The sequence below is a fragment of the Oncorhynchus nerka genome, unplaced genomic scaffold, assembly GCF_034236695.1.
Source record: "Oncorhynchus nerka isolate Pitt River unplaced genomic scaffold, Oner_Uvic_2.0 unplaced_scaffold_13___fragment_8___debris, whole genome shotgun sequence".
NCBI lineage: Eukaryota > Metazoa > Chordata > Actinopteri > Salmoniformes > Salmonidae > Oncorhynchus > Oncorhynchus nerka.
Genome location: NW_027040341.1, coordinates 104,187 through 124,385, shown reverse-complemented (window position 1 = coordinate 124,385; position 20,199 = coordinate 104,187). Strand labels below are relative to the sequence as shown.

The 20,199-nt window shown below is 41.8% G+C and overlaps 1 protein-coding gene across 1 annotated transcript in view; it reads right to left on the bottom strand.

Annotated features, from left to right (window-relative positions):
- b3glcta (beta 3-glucosyltransferase a) overlaps window positions 1–19,946 on the bottom strand; it is a gene marked incomplete at its 5' end in the record, with an annotated part of 78,143 nt that extends 58,197 nt beyond the window's left edge. The window contains 2 exons of the mRNA XM_065016544.1: window positions 803–842; window positions 19,857–19,946. Of these exons, the coding sequence (XP_064872616.1) occupies window positions 803–842; window positions 19,857–19,946 (130 nt within the window). The remainder of the gene's footprint in view (window positions 1–802; window positions 843–19,856) is intronic.
- Between the last annotated feature and the right edge of the window lie 253 nt (window positions 19,947–20,199).

The window sequence follows — 20,199 nt, the reverse complement described above, 5'->3', positions numbered from 1 at the left end:
CTGTATACTTATGTAAATAATGTTCTCATTTATTTCTAATGTAATTGACCAAATTATACAAACCTGTTTTTCTTTGTCATTACGGGGTGTGTAGATTTATGAGAATTATTCTAAAATGTAACCCATTTTAGAATAAGGCTGTAACGTAACAAAATGTGGAAAAAGTGAATAGGTCTGAATACTTTCCGAATGCACTGTAAGAGGGAGGCTTGCGCTACCGGTGCTGGCACATGCGCAGGTCAAAGACACAGCAGGAACGTTGATTAAGCTGTTTACATGTTCTAATCATTCGAAAGACTGCTCAGACAACCTTTGATTTTGACCTTACGCCGATTAAGACAAGCAGAGTAAGGTGTTAACATTAACATTTTCATACCCGGTCTACTGCCATAATCAGTTTAGTATCAAATTATTTGTGCGCATGTGAAAGTACTCATTAAACGTGCAGTATGTACATTTTGCAAAGAAAGAGTTCAGGCCTTTCTGCAAATACGTTTGTTTTATTGAATCGTCATGGTCACAGAAAGCAATGTCTGTTCTGTGACATATTTATAAGATCCTGATTCAGGAAGTGTGCAGTTCCGTTGTTTCAATTTTATTTTGTACATTGTCGTATAACAACAAGTAAGAGGGTATTGTACAGTGCAATCATACGGTCTGCAATATTGGTTGAATCAAGTGAGACATTTTAGAAGATTAGATGAGCAAACAGCTGAATAAATTCCTACTTTCTGGACCTTTAAAAGTGGTCATTTCTATTGAACCATTTCTGGATGCATGGAGAATAATCAATGGGACTCACCTAGCTGGCTGTCATAGAGGACTTCCTCTGAATCCTGGTTCTGAGAAGAGAGAGAGAGACGGAGAGAGAGAGAGCGAGATCGAGACTTATTAGAAGGCTTAGTGGCAGGGTTTACTTTTCATTTGAATGTAACAAAACAAACCAGCAGCTCCAAACAATTCATTTCATGTGACAGTCCCACCGTCCCAGTATTAACACTCCCCTAATTTCACTGCATTGTGTCAAAGAACTGTAACAACGACTGGAGAAGGAATAGGTCTATTTAGCAGTCTCAGGGGAGGATTCAGCATAACAGAATGTAAACACACCGGGCCATAGCCGCAGGAAGTCATTTGAGGGTGGGGGTGCTGCACTGCCGCCGACGGGGGTGCGATGCAGAACAAAAAAAACATTGCCCACACTGAAGATGTCTACATGGTCCGCTAGTACAGATCTAGTAAAGGCCCACTGTACTACTTTTGTAGTTGAGTTTGATAATTATCTGTACAAAACACTTAATCTGTTAACACTTGTGGAATATAAAAATACTTGCTGTATACAGCATATGTTCTCCAGTTTCTTGAAATACTTTGCAAATGCAACTTATTGCTATGTGAAAACTGAAACGGTCTATTAATCATTTTTACACTTTAGTAGACGCTCTCATCCAGAACAATTTACAGTTGTGAATGCATACATTTTCATATTGGTCCACCGTGAGAACCAAACCCACAAGCCTAAGCGTTGCAAGTGCCATGCTCTACCAACTGAGCCAGATCATCACAAACCATTTGATGTCTCAATGTACTTAATTACTGTATTGGTCATTGTTTTTCTTCATGGTGATGGAAAGACTACAGGTACAAACCTAGATGACCAGCCTATGTACAACACAGTGCATTCATAAAGTATTCAGACCACTTGACTTTTTCCACATTTTGTTACGTTACAGCTTTATTCTACAATTGATTAAATTGTTCAACACAATCTACACAACATAACCTATATTGGCAAAGAAAAAACAGGCTTTTAAACATTTTTGAAAATATATTCAACAAAAAAAACTGAAATATGACATTTACATACAGTACAGTAAGTATTCAGACCCTTTACTCAGTGTTTTGTTAAAGCACCTTTGGCAGAGATTACAGCCTCGAGTCTTCTTGGCTATGATGCTACAGGCTTGGCACACCTGTATTTTGGAGAGTTTCTCCCATTCTTCTCTGCATATCCTCTCAAGCTCTGTCAGGTTGGGTGGGAAGCGATGCTGCACAGCTATTTTCAGGTCTCTCCAGAGATGTTCGATGGGGTTCAAGTCCAGGCTCTGGCTAGGTCACTCAAGGACATTCAGAGACTTGTCTCGAAGCCTCTCCTGCGTTGTCTTGGCTGTGTGCTTAGGGTCATTGTCCTGTTGGAAGGTGAACCTTTGTCCCAGTCTGAGTGCTCTGGAGCAGGTTTTCATCAAGGATCTCTCAGTACTTTGCTCCGTTCATCTTTCCCTTGATCCTGACTAGTCTCCCACAGCAATATGCTGCCACTACCCTTCCTCAACTTGTATAACCTAAAGTTTGTTACTCATGTACTGTTGTTTAGCGATGCTACAGTAAATGTAGAAACCTCTCTGGGTTATTGGGAGGAATAATGGCCGATTCGCCATGTCATTAGTAGTTCCTAATTGTGTGGGTTTTTTAGTGCCTGTAGCATCCAGGGCTCCTTTGCTCCAAACACTCGGCTCAATTAAGACAGTCAGAGAGCAGTTCCTCCATCGTGGCTGTCATGTGCCTGTAGCTGTCTGCAACAGACCATGGAGGAATGAGGAAATCAATCACAGCATTGAAGAGATGTCTTTTCACCTCCCATCTTTCAGAAGACAGGTCTCAGTCTTTGGGGAGGAAGGAAGACTGTATAGCCTACAGTTCTGGCAAGTCTCAGGAACTCTGCAGCAAGAGCACAGAGGTATTAATAGATAATGAGGAGGGGAGATAGAAATATATTTTTTGATTTATGACTACCTCTAGACTAACAATTACTCCACTCCTGGGCTCGGCAGGCCCCTTTGGAAAGCAGCACAATTTAAACAAGTCGTAAATTCACAGTGAGGCGGATGTGGCACTTTTTTTGGCATCACCGGGGAGACAAGCGGAGGGGTGGGGACAGTGAATGGAGCCATCGGAGGACATCAATCTATTAACCTCCCTCAGGAGATGACCACTTGCAACCATTAGAACAACACCGACCAGCGATGGTCATTTAGCTCATAGAAAGATATGTCCTCCCTCTACCTGACACCGGTCACAACAGCACCACTCTCTTAGTCATCTGTCACTCGCTTCTCCCTATTCCTTTCCTTCCAATATTCATCAAACTTTAATGGGAGTTTCTGACAAGTACTGTATCTGGCAGAGACATTTGAATAACAGGAGGCTAAGATTGAAGACGAGCGGGAGGGAGCAAGAGAATTACAAATCTTCTATGATGCTTGTTCACTTGCATGTACCTTTTGTTGTCAGATTTGGGTGTAATCAGAGTGAAAGGCATACTTATGCATCGGAACACAAGACAACATCCAGAGCTAATTTAATTCAGTGCCATTGGTGGATAAAAAGACATTGGCTTATTTGGGCTCAGTAGCTTAAGTCAGTCAGGCCCATGGGTTTCTCAATCCTCACACTGCATTCCTCTGTAGTCGGTCTCTGAGGAGAGGCGCTGCCATCCTCAGGCTGCATTCTATGAGATGATTTGCCTATATATTTCTTATATATTAAAAACCTGGAGGCATCTGTATCTGCAAAAAGTGATTAACCATTGTGAATATCCCAGTGAAAAAAACACAAATCGCACGGGGTCACTGGCATTTGCTTCATTTTCAGCAATTAACTAACCAGCACAGAATCTAATAAGACATTCCAGAATGCAGGATTATTAAGTTAATCAGCTAACTTCGATAAACAGGCACATACCTCTTGATTTTTCAAGTTGATAAAGCTAAATTTGTACATTGGTTGTTGTTGTCAAGTCAAGTATACCTTGTCAATTTTAAGTTATTTAATTCTTAGGGCTATGCCCCTTTTTTTCTCCATTTCCTGCCTGACTGACATGCCCAAAGTAAACTGCCTGTAGCTCAGACCCTGAAGCCAGGATATACATATAATTGATACTATTGGAAAGAATTGTTTGAAGTTCGTAGAAATTTTTAAATAGTGTAGTAGAATATAACACAATAGATATGGTAGGATAAAATCCAAAGAAAAACCAACTGTAATTTTTTTGTTGAGAGAGACCATCCTCTTAGAAATGCAAGAGAAAGGTCATATTGAAGATTAGCTCCCTGGATGCAATTCCAATTGCTTCCACAGGGTGTCAGCAGTCTATGTTCAAGGTTTCAGGCGTGTAACTTTAAAAACTAATAAGAAATAACAGTTTTAGTAGGACACAGTCTTAGAAATCTGTGTTTGAGGCGCCATGAAGAAATTACACACCTGCTAAAATCAGTTTCCTATTGAACATAGTAAATATTATAGTTTGATGACATTTTAGGGTATCTGAGGAGTAAATAGAAACATATTTTGACTTGTTGAAACAAAGTTTTGGGGTATATTTTCAGATTCCTTTCTCTACAAGTTGAACGAGTGGATTACTCAAATCGTTGGCGCCAACTAAACATACTTTTTGGGATATAAAGAAGGACTTTATCTAACAAAACGACACTATATGGTATAGCTGGGACCCTTTGGATGACAAATCAGAGGAAGATTTTCAAAAAGGAAGTGAATATTTCATCTTTATATGTTAATGTATGAAACCTGTGCCGGTGGTAAAATATTTTGATGTGGGGCGCCGTCCTCAAACAATCGCATAGCATGTTTTCGCTGTAATAGCTACTGTAAATTGGACAGTGCAGTTAGAATAACAACAATTTAAGATTTCAGACGATATAAGACACATATGTACGTAAATGTTTAAAATCCATAATATTTATGATTATTTATTTGAATTGTGCGCCCTCCAGTGTAAGCGGAAGTTGTCCCGCTAGTGGGACACCGATCCTTATTGAAGCAATTCTGGACAGTCAGCTGGCCAACTCATTGATCCAGCTTTCTGCCCCATGAAGATGGTAAATATATAGTGCCTTCAGAAAGTATTGACACCCCTTGACTTTTTCCACATTGTGTTGTGTTACAACGTGGGATTAAAATGTATTAAATGTTTAATTAATTAAACGATATACAGAAGAAAAAAACGCTATAATGTGAAAGTTATATAACATTTGTAAAAAATATATATATATAATAATAAACACTAATATATCTTGATTAGATAAGTATTCAACCCCCTGAGTCAATACATGTTAGAAGAGCTTTGCACACCTGGATTGCACATTATTCTTTTTAAAAAGTATTCAAGCTCTGTCAAATTGGTTGTTGATCATTGTTAGACAGCCATTTGCAAGTCTTGCCATAGATTTTCAAAACGATTTAAGCTAAAACTGTAATTAGGCCACTCAGACATTCAATGTTATCTACACTGGAGTATCATTCCAAGACTTGGCCTTGTGTTTTAGGTTATTGTCCTGCTGAAAGGTGATTTTAAATCCACTAAATTGACTGTGCCTTTAAACAGCTTGGAATATTCCAGAAAATTGGGTCAAAATTAGGTCATGGCTTTAGATGCTTCTGATTAAGCTAATTGACATCATTTGAGTCAATTGGAGGTGTACCTGTGGATGAGATCATGGGAAAATCAAAAGAAATCAGCCAAGACCTCAGAGAAAACAAAAATGTTGATCCTTGGGAGCCATTTCCAAAAGCCTAAAGGTACCACGTTCATCTGTACAAACAACAGTACGCAAGTATAAAAAAAACATGGGACCACACAGCTGTCATACTGCTCAGGAAGTAGACGCGTTCTGTCTCCTAGAGATGAACGTACTTTGGTGCGAAAAGTGCAAATCAATCCCAGAAAAACAGCAAATGACCGTTGGAAGAAACAGGTACAAAAGTATCTATATCCACAGTAAAATGAGTCCTATATCGACATAACCTGAAAGGCCGCTTGTCAAGGAAGCAGCCACTGCTCCAAAACCACCATAAAAAAAACAGACTACGTTTTGCAACTGCACAGGGGGACAAAGATCATACTTTTTGGAGAAATGTCCTCTGGTCTGATGAAACAAAAATCGAACTGATTGGCCATAATGACCATCATTATGATTGGAGGAAAAAAGGGAACGCTTGCAAGCCAAAGAACACCATCCCAACTGTGAAGCACGAGGGTGGCAGCATCATGTTGTGGCGGTGCTTTGCTGCAGGAGGGACTGGTGCACTTCACAAAATAGATGGCTGCATGAGGAAAGAAAATTATGTGGATTTATTGAAGCAACATCTCAAGATATCAGTCAGGAACTTAAAGCTTGGTCGCAAATGGGTATTCATAATGGACAATGACCCCAAGCATACTTATAAAGTTGTGGCAAAATGGCTTAAGGACAACAAAGTCAAGGTATTGGAGAGGCCATCACAAAGCTCTGACCTCAATCCTATAGAACATTTGTGGGCAGAACTGAAAAAGTGTGTGTGAGCAAAGAGGCCTACAAACCTGACTCAGTTACACCAGCTCTGTCAGGAGGAATGGGACAAAATTCACCCAACGTATTGTGGGAAGCTTATGGAAGGCTACCCGAAACGTTTGACCCAAGTTAAAGAATTTAAAAGGCAATGCTACCAAATGCTAATTGAGTGCATATGAACTTCTGACCCACTGGGAATGTGATGAAATAATAATAATAATAATAATAATAATAATAATAAGCTATTATTCTGGCATTTCACATTCTTAAAATAAAGTGGTGATCCTAACTGACCTGAGACAGGGAGTTGTTACTAGGATTGAATGTCAGGAATTGTGAAAAATCTTTTCAGTCTCCTGAGGGGGGAAATGTGTTGTCGTGCCCTCTTTACAATGGTCTTGGTGTGTTTGGGCCATGATAATTTGTTGGTGATGTGGACACCAAGGAACTTGAAACTCTCGACCCGCTCCACTTCAGTCCAATCGATGTTAATGGGGGCCTGTTCGGCCCTCCTTTTCCGATAGTCTACAATCAGCCCCTTTGTCTTGCACATATTGATCAGAGAGGTTGTTATCCTGGCACTGCTGAGCTGAGCTGTAGTTAAAGAACAGCATTCTCACATAGGTGTTCCTTTTGTCCAGATGGGAAAGGGTAGTGTGGAGTGTGATTGAGATTGTATCATCTGTGGATCTGTTGGTGCAATACGCGAATTGGAGTAGGTCTTGGGTTTCTGGCATGATGGTGTTGATGTGAGCCATGACCAGCCTTTCAAAGCACTTCATGGCTACCGACGTGAGTGCTATGGCACGGTAATCATTTAGGCAGGTTTCTTTCGCTATCTTGGGCTCAGGGACTACGGTGGTCTGTTTGAAACATCTAGGTATTTCAGACTCGGCCAGAGAGAGGGTGAAAATGTCAGTGAAGATACTTGCCAGTTGGTCCGCACATTCTTTAAGTACACGTCCTGGTAATCAGTCTGGCCCCGCGGCATTGTGAATGTTGACCTGTTTAAAGGTCTTGTCTTACAGTTAATAGTGTACCATCTCATACTTTTGTCCCACTGATGACCCAGAAGGGGTCGATGGGTTTCGTATTCAGATAAGCTTTCAGAACATTCACATCTAGCCTACTAGTCAATCAGCTCACAGTTGTCTGGACACATTCCTTTGTGAAGTGCAGGTCAGTCATATTTCAGTCTCCTTTTCATATGGGAAAAATGCAACAGGAAGCCTATTGATACAGACTTTGCATAGGCTATTGGTGCCGATCACTATAACTTTGCTAGTTAGAGCCTAATGCTAGCTAGCTAACATTGAACCTGGTTGGTTAGCTCCCAGCATATTCATGCAGGGTAGTAACAACATGATTTGGCACTATGTTAATTGTTGTTTAACTAGCTAACTTTAGCTAGCTGGCTGGCTTGTTAGCTAACGTTAAGCGTTTGATCGTACACATTGTTTACCTAGCTAGGTTCATTGTTTACCTAGCTACATGTCTTAAGCTAAAGTGTACAACACCCGTTGAATATGGCCGGTGTCGGTAAACGTAGGCTGTTTTCATGTTATCCTGAGGTAAACAAATCATCGGCCAGAGCATCAAGTCTGCGCTCTGAACACTCAGAGAGCGAAACGAGATGGGTGGGGCTAAAGCTTAAGAGGGTGTGTAGACAAAGAAGAGCTAAGAAACTGTAGCAGCAGGATCACAGTACACTTGAAAAAACAAACACTAAGTCTCAAATACTCAGGACACGAACGCACAGGGTAAACAATTCAAGCTTCTGTAAAGGGAAACAGAAAACGCACGTCTTTAAAGGGGGAAATCATAATGAGTAATAGAACACACCTGAGTGTCATAATTGTCTCTAGGATGGTCTCTGCCGCCCTCTGGTGACAGGTGGAACTATGACAGTTTCCCTCCTAGGAGCGGCTCCAGCCGTGGAGCCAGGTTGACCACAATGCCCACTTAACCCGGAAGCCATCCGCACCAATGTGTCGGAGGCAACACCGTGCACCTGGCGACCGTGTCAGCGTGCACTACGCCCGGTCCACCACAGGACTCGCTAGTGCGCGATGGGACAAGGACATCCCTGCTGGCCAAACCCTCTCCTAACCTGGATAATGCTGGGCCAATTTTGCACCGCCCCATGGGTCTCCCGGTCGTGGCCGGCTGCGACGGAGCCTGAAACCAAACTGACACTCAAACGGCGAGAGTCCAGTGGACGAGTTCGGCACTGTGTTGAGAGCATACACCGTCCAGACGAGGAACTTTCACCAGTTGCTGTCCTGGGTGGAGACAAAACAGAGGAGAAACTTCTCCAGCTCCTGGCTTCATTTTCCCATTCAACTGTGGGTGGACAAGAGGAGATACTCACCGACTCCCCAACAGGGAGAAGGCGGCTTTCCAATAACTGCCAAGGGCTCCCGGTTGCCTACATCGTAGTTGTGTTCCACTGGCGAGAAAGGCGCATGTGTGCAGTTTTTTGTCCGCCTCGTTCCGCTGTGAAAGTACCACCTCTGCTCCGGTGTCTGTGGTAGATGCCTCGAAGGTACGAGTAGGATCAGGATGAACGAGGGTGGGTCCAAAGGTGAAACATCCCTTGAGATCCATAAATACCCTGTCAGCCTAGGGAGTCCAGGGAATTGCGGGTTAGGACCGTAAAAGGCGCTGCCAAAGCACTAAAGTTGCGTATAAAACACACCACTGGACCTGCTTGAGTGAGGTGGGACAAGGGCAAGTCAGCAACCGCCTCAACCTTAACGGGGTCCATTCTGCAGTAGAGATAATGTGACCTGGGAAAGAAACTTGGGATACCAGGAACTCACACTTCTCCATCTTGACATATAGTTGACTCTGCAGGAGGCATCTCAGGACTTGGCGTACGTGCAGGATGTGTTCCGGAAGGGTCTTGGAGAAGATCAGAATGTCACAAGTCTTGATAGTAATCTGGTTCAGCTCTATGTAATCGATGAGTGTTTCACTCCAACCTGCAGTAGAATGGGCTTGGTCTGATATTCCGCCTGACCGGAGCCAATGTGGCGTCCATCGAGGGCTTGAAGCTGCAGAGGGATGGGACATTTCATGCAAATCCCCTGAAATTCACATTTCAAAAATGATCTGCAGCCCCTGAGTCTATGAAGGCTTGAATCTGGTGCTCACGGTTGTCCCAGTGGAGGGTTGCAGGTAGTGACAGACGGTAACTGCACAGATCATCAGGGTCTCCCCTTGTCCTTGCGTTTCCCGTCAGCTCTGGGCATGTTGCAGGAAAATGACAGCGATGACAGAGACCTCCGTAGTAGGTCAGCCTTCATCCATGTGCCTGTCATGCTCCTGTGGGCTCAGACGTGTGCGTCCCATCTGCATGGGCTCCTCAATGCTGGAGTCGGGGGGCTTGGGGTGCTCAGGAAACCAGGATATTGGGGTGGTGTGAAAAAGGCACTGTCTCACGAGTTCTCGAAAGGGGTTATCAATCCTGATTGCCAACGTGATCAGTGACTCGAGGTCCTCTCATAGTTCCTGAGAGGCCAATTCATCCTTGATGGAGTTAGACAAATTCTGGTGGAAAGCGGTGACCAGGGCCTCTGTATTCCACCCACTTTCGGCCACTGGTCTGGTCCCTTGGTGGATGTTGAACAGTCGGGTGGCCGTCGCACACGCCAGGGCCTTGCAAGAGAGTAGAGAGATGATGTAGGCAATCATGGCCCGATCGGTGTGGAACGAGGAGGACTGTACACACCTTGTTTCTAGGATGGTCTCTGCCGCCCTCTGGTGACATTTATATGTGTACGTATTAATTTATTTTATTAATGTACAGTGCCAGTCAAAAGTTTGGACACAACAACTCGTTCCAGGGTTTTTATAATATTTTACTATTTTCTACATTGTAGAATAATAGTGAAGACATCAAAACTATGAAATAGAACATACGGAATCATGTAGTAACCAAAAAAGTATTCGAAAATATATTTTGATATATAATATATATTTGAGATTCTTCAAAGAAGCCACCATTTGCCTTGATGACAGCTTTGCACACTCTTGGCATTCTCTCAACCAGCTTCATGGAGGTAGTCATCTGGAATACATTTAAATTAACAGGTGTGCCTTGTTAAAAGTGAATTTGTGCTCAAATAAGCAAAGAGAAACGACAGTCCATTATTTTAAGATATGAAGGTCAGTCAATCTGGAAAATTTCAAGAACTTTGAACGTTTCTTCAAGTGCAGTCCCAAAAACCATCAAGCGCTATGATGAAATTAGCTCTCATGAGATCCGCCACAGGAAAGGAAGACAGAGTTATATCTGCTGCAGAGGATAAGTTCAGAGTTTCGAGCCTCAGAAACCAAAATAAAAGATGAGTTGCCTGTTCACTGTTGACGTTGAGACTGGTGTTTTGTGGGTACTATTTAATGAAGCTGCCAGTTGAGGACTTGTGAGGCGTCTGTTTCTCAAACTAGACACTCTAACGTACTTGTACTCTTGCTCAGTTGTGCACCGGGGCCTCCCACTCCTATTTCTATTCTGGTTAGAGCCAGTTTGCGCTGTTCTGTGAAGGGAGTAGTACACAGCATTGTACGAGATCTTCAGTTTCTTGGCAATTTCTTACATGGAATAGCCTTCCTTTCTCAGAACAAGAATATACTGACAAGTTTCAGAAGAAAGTGTATTGTTTTTCTGGCCACTTTGAGCCTGTAATCGAACCCACAAATGCTGATGCTCCAGATACTCAACTTGTCAAAAAAGGGCAGTTTATTGCTTCTTTGATCAGCATAATAGCTTTCAGCTGTGCTAACATAATTGCAAAAGGGTTTTCTAATGATCAATTAGCCTTTTAAAATGATAAACCTGGATTAGCTAACACAACGTGCCATTGGAACACAGAAGTGATGGTTACTGATAATGGGCCTCTGTACGCCTATGTATATATTCCCCCAAAAATCTGCCGTTTCCAGCTACAATAGTCATTTACAACATTAACAATGTCTACACTGTATTTCTTATCAATTTGATGTCATTTTAATGGACAAAAAAATAGCTTTAAAAAAAAAAAACAAGTACATTTCTAAGTGACCCCAAACTTTTTAACGAAGTGTATATACATGTTTTTGTTGTACTTTACCCCTTTTTCTCCCAAATTTCTTGATATTCAATTGGTAGTTACAGTCTTGTCCTATCACTGCAACTCCCATACGGACTCGGGAGAGCCGAAATTCGGGAGCCATGCGTCCTCTGAAACATGACCCTGCCAAGCCACGCTGCTTCTTAACACACTGCTCGCTTAACCTGAAACTCGGAGGAAACAACGTACAACTGGCGACCGAAGTCAGCTAGCAAGAGCCTGATGTCAGCTTGCAGGCCCCCGGTATGCCACGAGGAGGCCCTAGAGCGTGATGGGACAAAGAAATGCCGGACGGCCAAACCCTCCCCTAACCTGGACGACGCTGGGTCCAATTGTGCACCGCCTCATTGGTCTCCCGGTCACGGCCGGCTGGGATCGGACCTGGGTTTGCAGTGACATCTCAAGCACTGCGATGCAGTGCCTTAGACCGCTGTGCCACTCGGGAGACCCTAATTATTTATTGTCTGAAAGGAAGGCAAAGAATGCAGCACATTTTTATATATTTATTTTATACAATATTCTTCCAATATAAACAAATCTATAAACAATATTCTGCTCATATGAAAACATTTATTTTAGGGCAAAAGTGAACCAATATATGAGAATCTTCAGACAGGTTTAAGGGAGATACCCCACGAAAGAGATATGAGAGCATTCACGAGTGCACACGTTGTCTCGCATGCACTGATCCCCCCTCTACCATCAACCCTACACCCACACAAAACATGAACACACAAGCTGACAGTGCTCTTTCTCTGTTTTTATCTGTCTGCCTTAGCACCAGCACAGTCTCTAAAGCAGAAGAGAAATGGCAGATTATTGCTCTGCCACAGAGTGAATCAGAGGACGATGATACATTGAATGGACAGTGTGTGTGTGTGCCCGCACGCGTGTGGCCTCTGTTGTTCTCCCCAAGACCCAATCCTGTAAGACTGCAATGAGAGAAAACAATAAACCAACTACAACCCACCCCTAAAAATAAGACAGTATTACGGTATTAAACCCCCTGGAGTCACACGATGACGTCATTTAGAATATTGAATAGCTCCCCGTGTGTTTATGCTAGAGACCATTTCTTACAGTGGCTGCAACTCAATACCCTCTTCCCGCCAATATAAAGTTCTCCCCCATTTACTAACATGGGCTTGTGAAAGCGGCCTTTTTATAAACACGAAAGGATCCGGACAAGAAAATCCCAAAAAATGTGTTGTCTGTAAAACCCGAAAAGTGTGAGCCAAAGTCACCACCGTTGAAAGAGTAGACTCTCACTAACAATGCAATGTTGGTTGTTTGGCTCTATGATAGTCACAAGCTTTACGGCATTCGTCTGAACTCCGTAGCGGATTACCTCATTTTGAAGAGGTCTTCTCACAAAACCGACTGTGCAGACCGAACCGTTGGAGCTACAAACTGATATGTCACCAATATCCGAAAAGGGAGACTCATGAACACAAAGGTGTTGGTTGTTCTGCTCTACGGTGCACAAAAGCTTCAAGGGAGTTTGTTAACCGTAATTCCATTATTTCAATATGTTTTCATTAATTGAATTCACTTAATCTATTTTATGAGAATATGTAAGATTCTTGTTTGCATAAAATAGATGGAGACCAGTCTTATCAATAATAGATAATAGTATTTATTCTCGGAGCGCACTACCATGTTACCACGAACAGTTTATATACAAAATATGACGTCATTGGTGAATGAATCTCCTCCCGACCGAGAATAAAGCAAGTTTAAAAGTTAATTCCAACTCATTAACACACACACAGGACACACAACATAACTGAATTAACTCTTGACCCCTCACCATTATCGATCATCACTTAGCTGACAGTTCTAGTAAACAGAAAACCTAGGAATGCACTCACTGCCTTATCTAAAACACCCCAGAGCTAAGTTTCGTCAGTTCAACCATAGGGTCATTAACCCATCTGCTTACTTAACCCAGGACCCATTCCTCCTCAGACTAGTTGGAATTGTGTTCATTATGTTTAATTACTCCTTGTCCGTGCCACATAATCCCTTCTTATGAACTCATATTGTTAATCAGATATAATAAAACCGAGTATACATTTACTTAGTTACAGTTCTATTTAAAATGAGGATATTGTTTAGTCATTTATTCATACAATTCCTAACAGAGTTGTCTGAAGGTAACCCAGTAGTGAGCTGTAAAAATTGCAAACTGCATAGAGGGTATAATGTGCCACAAGTAACATGACCAAACATTGGTCAAAATGTTTTTTATTTCAGTGTTTTCTTATGTCGCTCAGATATAGGACAGACACTTCAAAACCTTGTTGCTTTTTTTACTGTCTGTTTTGCCATGTACCAACGTGTTATTCAATGCGTTTCTATGGGCTATAGCAGTGAAGGCCACGTTTAATGTTTCATCAAATCATGTTGTATATATTTTTTAGATAATTACAGGGGTCCTAAAATTCGAAATTAAATGGCTAAATGATTCATTTTATGACCATCCTAAAAAAACAATCCATATGTTAGCTTAGTAGATATTGTCATTTAAGGAACAACTTTGGCCCTCCTAGACCCATCACTCTGAGAATACACTCCAGTCACTAGGAGAGCTATAAATAGTTTTACTAATCCATTGTAAAGGCCTTAAAAAGGACTCTGTATTGCAGAAAAGCAATTAAGCAATCTGAATATCCCTCTGCTTGGCTTCAGCAAAAGTGTGGGGGGTCATTTCACCCCCAAGCATTTCACCCTGAGTATTGCTGAATCAAGTCTATGTGCAGTTGCTATCCATTGTTAATGCCAAGGGACACCGGTCTATTCAGAGCACATTCCAGGAGTGCACCTCTCTGCAGACCTCATACAGGCGGGTTGGCATAACACTGGCGTGCAAATCTCTCTCACAGTCCATTATTTGATGGACTGTGGCAGAGAGCACTGATGTCAAATCTAGCAGCATTTTTTGCCATTATCACAGAGATGGATTGTTCTCGGCTCACAGAGCTCTTTTTGCTTTTTTCCACAGTGTCTGGAGCCAGAGTCTGCTCCCAGCCAGGGCTAGAGCCCAGATAGCACTCTGTCGGTCTGTCTAGGCCTGGTCTGGTAATCTTATCTGACAGGACGGGCCCAGGAACCCGGTGGTGTTAAAAAACACATTAAACTGAGTCCACACCACTCAGCTCATCTCATAGGCTTAGATAAATCTCTCAGTAAAGCTCTCTCCCCTGGAGTGGTTATCCATAGAGTGGAGGGGGAGTGAGAGTGTTGGCTACTGCAATGAAGATACAGAGAGATAAAGCCATAGAGACGGAGGCTGACTGGTTGTCTGTAACTCTGACACCCATCACATGTTAGCCTCAAAACGTGGCTAGTAGCACCATGTAGGACTGATTGACTCTAGTCTGTTCATCTGCAGTGTCTGTTGACATGGGAACATTTATCTGCATAGCCCTCACCCATGGCACAGACAGGGCTGGAAAGGGATCCGAGGCTACAACTGTCTCAAATGGCACTATTCCTTACTACAGGCACATAATGCACTACTTTTGACTAGAGCCCTATGGGAAAAGGGTGCCATTCTAGGATGCAGCCTATACATCTCATACATACTACACATCTATAATACATGTATTGCCATCTATATATAATTGGAGTTACAGGGGTTGAGAAAGATCAGGGGCATTACATCTAGGAGAGGCTTGGAGAGAAAGTAGTTCAATATTATACTGTCAGCCACGTCTTCCAGAGCCTGGTTAATACGTGCTATCCAATCAAAGAGACCTGCTGATGCTGAGACCTAGTGTGTATCCCAAATGGCACCCTATAACCTATATAGGGCACTACTTTTGACCAGGACCCATAGGACTCTGGTCAAAAGTAGTGCACTATGTAGGGAAGAGAGTGTCATTTGGGATGTACACCCTAGTTTCCTCCTTCAGATCATAGAGTAGGGATGGATTTTTCTCACCCACCCGTATTCAATCTAAAAGCCTCCACTCACCTGGGGCAGTGGTGCTACTGTGATGTCACGTTAGAGCTGCGTTCACCAACTTCAATTATTCAATGTGGATGATTCCTCTGAATTCTATATATTCATATGTTCATACAAGAAATTATGTAATTGGAGTGGGGATTTTGAAAATATGATGTATGGATATTAAAAAAGTAATGTGTCATTTTTACACAGAAAAGGGACAACTTGCCAAAGTGTATTAGAATGTTATGAGACCGTTGAAACCATACAATACTAAAGCACCTATTTCTCAGGTTAAGGGAGAACTAACTTCGAGTGCTTTAAATGTCTAACAACAATCAAGAATTTTACTAAATAAGGGCAGTGAAAAATAAGTGAAGAGAATTACCATGTCAGAAACAAATATAGGGAAACCACCAACACCAACACTTCCTGATATTAGGCAAGCTGTTATAGATTGAGATGAATCCGCTGGCTGGTTATAATAGCAAGGTTAACAGTGAATGCTGTATCTCCATGGCTAAATACAGGGTCTTGATCACTAGGCATGAAACAGAAGAACATTTTCCGAAACAGGAAGGCACTGAATTTTCGTTTTCCTTTGCACAATGTTTTGAAACGTTTGGCTACGGTGCACCCAAATTAACAGGGCCCAGGATGTGTCCAGGATGCATTTAGAATCGTAAGAATTTGTAAGAATTTTGATCAAGTTAGCAGACGGTCCAAATTCCTTTTTATTGTGTCCACAGTCTCTGTGTCCTACTGAACTGTTGTGGTGCTGTACTCCTACATCTCAGCCACATAGGAGTCACTACTTTGAAGACCATTGATCCAATGGAAAATATTGAAGGGCAGTATCAGTATTTCATTTATAATTCACTGTATCACAATTCCAGTGGGTCACAAGTTACATACACTAAGTTGACTGTGCCTTTAAACAGCTTGGGAAATTCCAGAAAATTATGTCATGGCTTTAGAAGCTTCTGATAGGCTAATTGACATCATTTGAGTCAATTGGAGGTGTACCTGTGGATGCGCCTCTTTGCTTGACATCATGGGAAAAATCTAACGAAATCAGCCAAGACCTCAGGAAAAAAAATGGTCGACCTTCACAAGTCTCGTTCACCCTTGGGAGCAGTTGAAGGTACCACGTTCATCTATACAAACAATAGTATGCAAGTATAAACACCATGGGACCACGCAGCAGTTATACCACTCAGGAAGGAGACGCGTTCTGTGTCCTAGAGATGTACATACTTTGGTGCGAAAAGTGCAAATCAATCCCAGAACAACAGCAAAGGACCTTGTGAAGATGCTGGAGGAAACAGGTACAAAATTATCTATATACACAGAAAAAACGAGTCCTATAGACAACCTGAAAGGCCGCTCAGCAAGGAAGAAGCCACTGCTCCAAAACCGCCATAAAAAAGCCAGACTATGGTTTGCAACTGCACATGGGGACAAAGATCGTACTTTTTGAGATCGTACTGTTGTTCCCAACTGTGAAGCACGGGGGTGGCAGCATCATGTTGTGGGGGTGCTTTGCTGCAGGAGGGACTGGTGCAATTCACAAAATAGATGGCTGCATGAGGAAAGAAAATTACAGTGGGGCAAAAAAGTATTTAGTCAGCCACCAATTGTGCAAGTTCTCCCACTTAAAAAGATGAGAGAGGCCTGTAATTTTTATCATAGGTACACTTCAACTATGACAGACAAAATGAGGGAAATAAATCCAGAAAATTACATTGTAGGATTTAATTAATTTATTTGCAAATTAATTAAATTAAATTAAATTCTAAAATGCAAGCGTAAAGAAAAACAGTCATAACAAAATAATCTCTAATCAAGTCCTCAATCAGCTTTATGAATTGCCCAAGAGGCAGCAGAACATAACATTTATTTTTAAGATTGCTCTACAAATAAAAGCTGATTGACCTAACTTTAGTTAGTTCAAAGGAATTTCCAGAGTAAGACATCCCTGAGACCGGGTGTGGTAACTCGTATGACTAAAGATGAGTAAAGACTTTTTGTTAAAACCTCTTGAAGCTAGGGGGCACTATTTTTATGTTTGGAAAAATAACATTCCCAAAGTAAACAGCCTATTTCTCAGGACCAGATGCTAGAATATGCATATAATTGACAGATTGGGATAGAAAACACTCTAAAGTTTCCAAAGGGACAGAATTTTGTCTGTGAGTTAAACAGCACTGATATTGCAAGCTAAAACCTGATGAAAATCCAATCAGGAAGTGCCCCTGTTTTTGAAACCTCTCTGTTTTTATGCATCCATATTTCCCATTTAAAAGAATATATCAACCAGATTCCTTTTTCTATGGCTTCCCTAAGGTGTCAACAGCCTTTAGACATAGTTTGAAGAATGAGCGTGAACGACCACATTGCGTAAGTGGATCAGTGGGGGCTCTCAGAGGGAGTTGTGCGCAAAAGAGAAAGGTGGCCATACTCCCGGTCCTAATGAAAAGCCAACTGTCCCGGTTGATATATTATTGAATAGATATTTGAAAAACACCCTGAGGTTGGATTATGATGTCATCACCATCTACGATGACAGTCAATTATTGTCAAAATACGATGCTATTGTAATATCGCCCAACCCTAATGAGCATGTATGTGCAAGCCTATAAAATAGATGAAAGTTGCACAGGAATGGAAATACATCAGTGGCTAGGTTTCCATCCAATTGCCGACAGATATTCATGTGAATATTAAAAAATCTGCATGAAGAAAATGTGAGTGATGACGGTGCATATCATAAAAAATAAAATAAAAAAAATCTCAAATTCAATTGTTGAGTTAAATATTAAATGTGCCTACTCTGGTCTTGACACCTAGCCTACATGATGAGATTATTATGGATAAGAAAAAATAGTTTTATTTAGCGAGGACCACTCCGAGTCGTAGTGGGAGGACCACGCCATATCACGGCGTGACTTCATTTCGATATGATCGTTTTTACACTGAACAAAAATAAACACGTTTCATGAGCTGAAACAAAAGATCCTAAAAACGTATTTTTCTCAAATTGAATGCAGAAATGTGCATTTTTCCTTTGCCAGATAATCCATCCACCTGACAGCTATGGCATATTAAACAACATGATCATTACACAGGTGCACCTTGTGCTGTGAACAATAAAAGGCCACTCTAAAATGTGCACTTTTATCACACAACACAAATCCACAGATGTCTCATGTTTTGAGGGAGCCTGCAATTGGCATACTGATTGCAGGAATGTTCACCAGAGCTGTGGTAAGAGAATGTAATGTTTATTTCTCTACCATAAGCCGCCTCCAACGTTGTTTTAGAGGATTTGGCAGTACGTCCAATTGGCCTCACAACCGCAGACAACGTGTAACCAAGCCAGCCCAGGACCTCCTCCATTGGCTTCTTCACCTTCAGGATCGTCTGAGACCAGCCACCTAGACAGCTGATTAAACTGAAGAATATTTTTGTGCATAAAGGTCTTTCCACCTCAATTTCTCCCATAATTAATTTTACCGACACAAAAAGATCCCAGCATATGGAACAAACAAATTATCGGTTGGCATTAATCAAATTGTACCATAACTTCCTGTTTCCATTACAGCTGTCGTGATTTTGTTTTATATGGTAGGACTTCACTCACATAAAAACTGTGGATTGAAACGTGGTTAGTGAAATAGATTCACAAAGCAACCAAAGTTTGGAGTCAAACAAAAATCCTTTCAAGTTTAAACCAGTGGTCAAAAGCTGTCTGTTGGCTGTGACTGCAGCTTGAGCCGTGGGGGCAAATGCAAACGAGAGTCAACCGCTCGCTGTCTCTGGGTACAGTCTGCTTCCTTTAGATTTCACAGTAGTTTTTTTTATGTCTGGCGACTTTTTTCTCTGCCTGGCACAGTTTTAAACTGATAAAAGACAGATGAAAAAAATATGATATAAAAACTGAACGTATGTGCGGGAGGACACGAGCGGGAGAATGCAGAAGTGGAAGGCAGAAACTGCTGACACTAGGTAAACAGAGTGAGAATGTCGGAGCAGTGTGTGAAGCTAAGCAGCTCCACCATGAGCACTTCTGTCAGAATTCCCCTCACACTGATAACAATTAGAGTGACTGAACACCCTCATTATTGAGAGGTGAGTACACAGGACTGATTGAAAACAAAAAAAGGAAAAGAGGAAAAGAACAGCAAGAGCAACGGTAAATACCCGAGAGAGAGAAGAGATAAAAAGGGTAAGGATTTGTAGCAATAGTGTGATTTGACCCGGAGGCCATTGATCAAGTGGTTGTTAGAAACCTTTAAAAAGGGGTTGATGAAGGAACTGGGTAGAAACATGAGAAGCATTCCAATCAGCCGAAATTAGCAACAGGCACTCAAAATAAAGTCAGAGTCAAATTACTATAATTGGGGCACCATGATGCAATGAAGCAAAAAAAAGCATCCTTACCTGGGAGCCTGGTCTTGTGCTGCCGGTGACAATGTTGACAGGAACTGCAAAGAACAACACAAAACGTGACACTGAAATCACTTGCTTATTAATTTACCCTTTATGTAACTAGGCAAGTCGAGCCAATTAGACTGGTTGATGGCAATGTACACCAAAAGATATCGATTGGTCCGAGGGCTTCACGGTCACGACTCTGCTCAGTATAGAGGAACCTGCCGAATGAAACATCATTGGAGCCCATCGTAGCAGGATATTTAACAGTCCCCTCAGGGAGGAAGCCCTTTCCTGTGTGTGTGTGTATGTGTTGGGTTTCTGATAGTACTGTTGATGAACCCATTCCGTA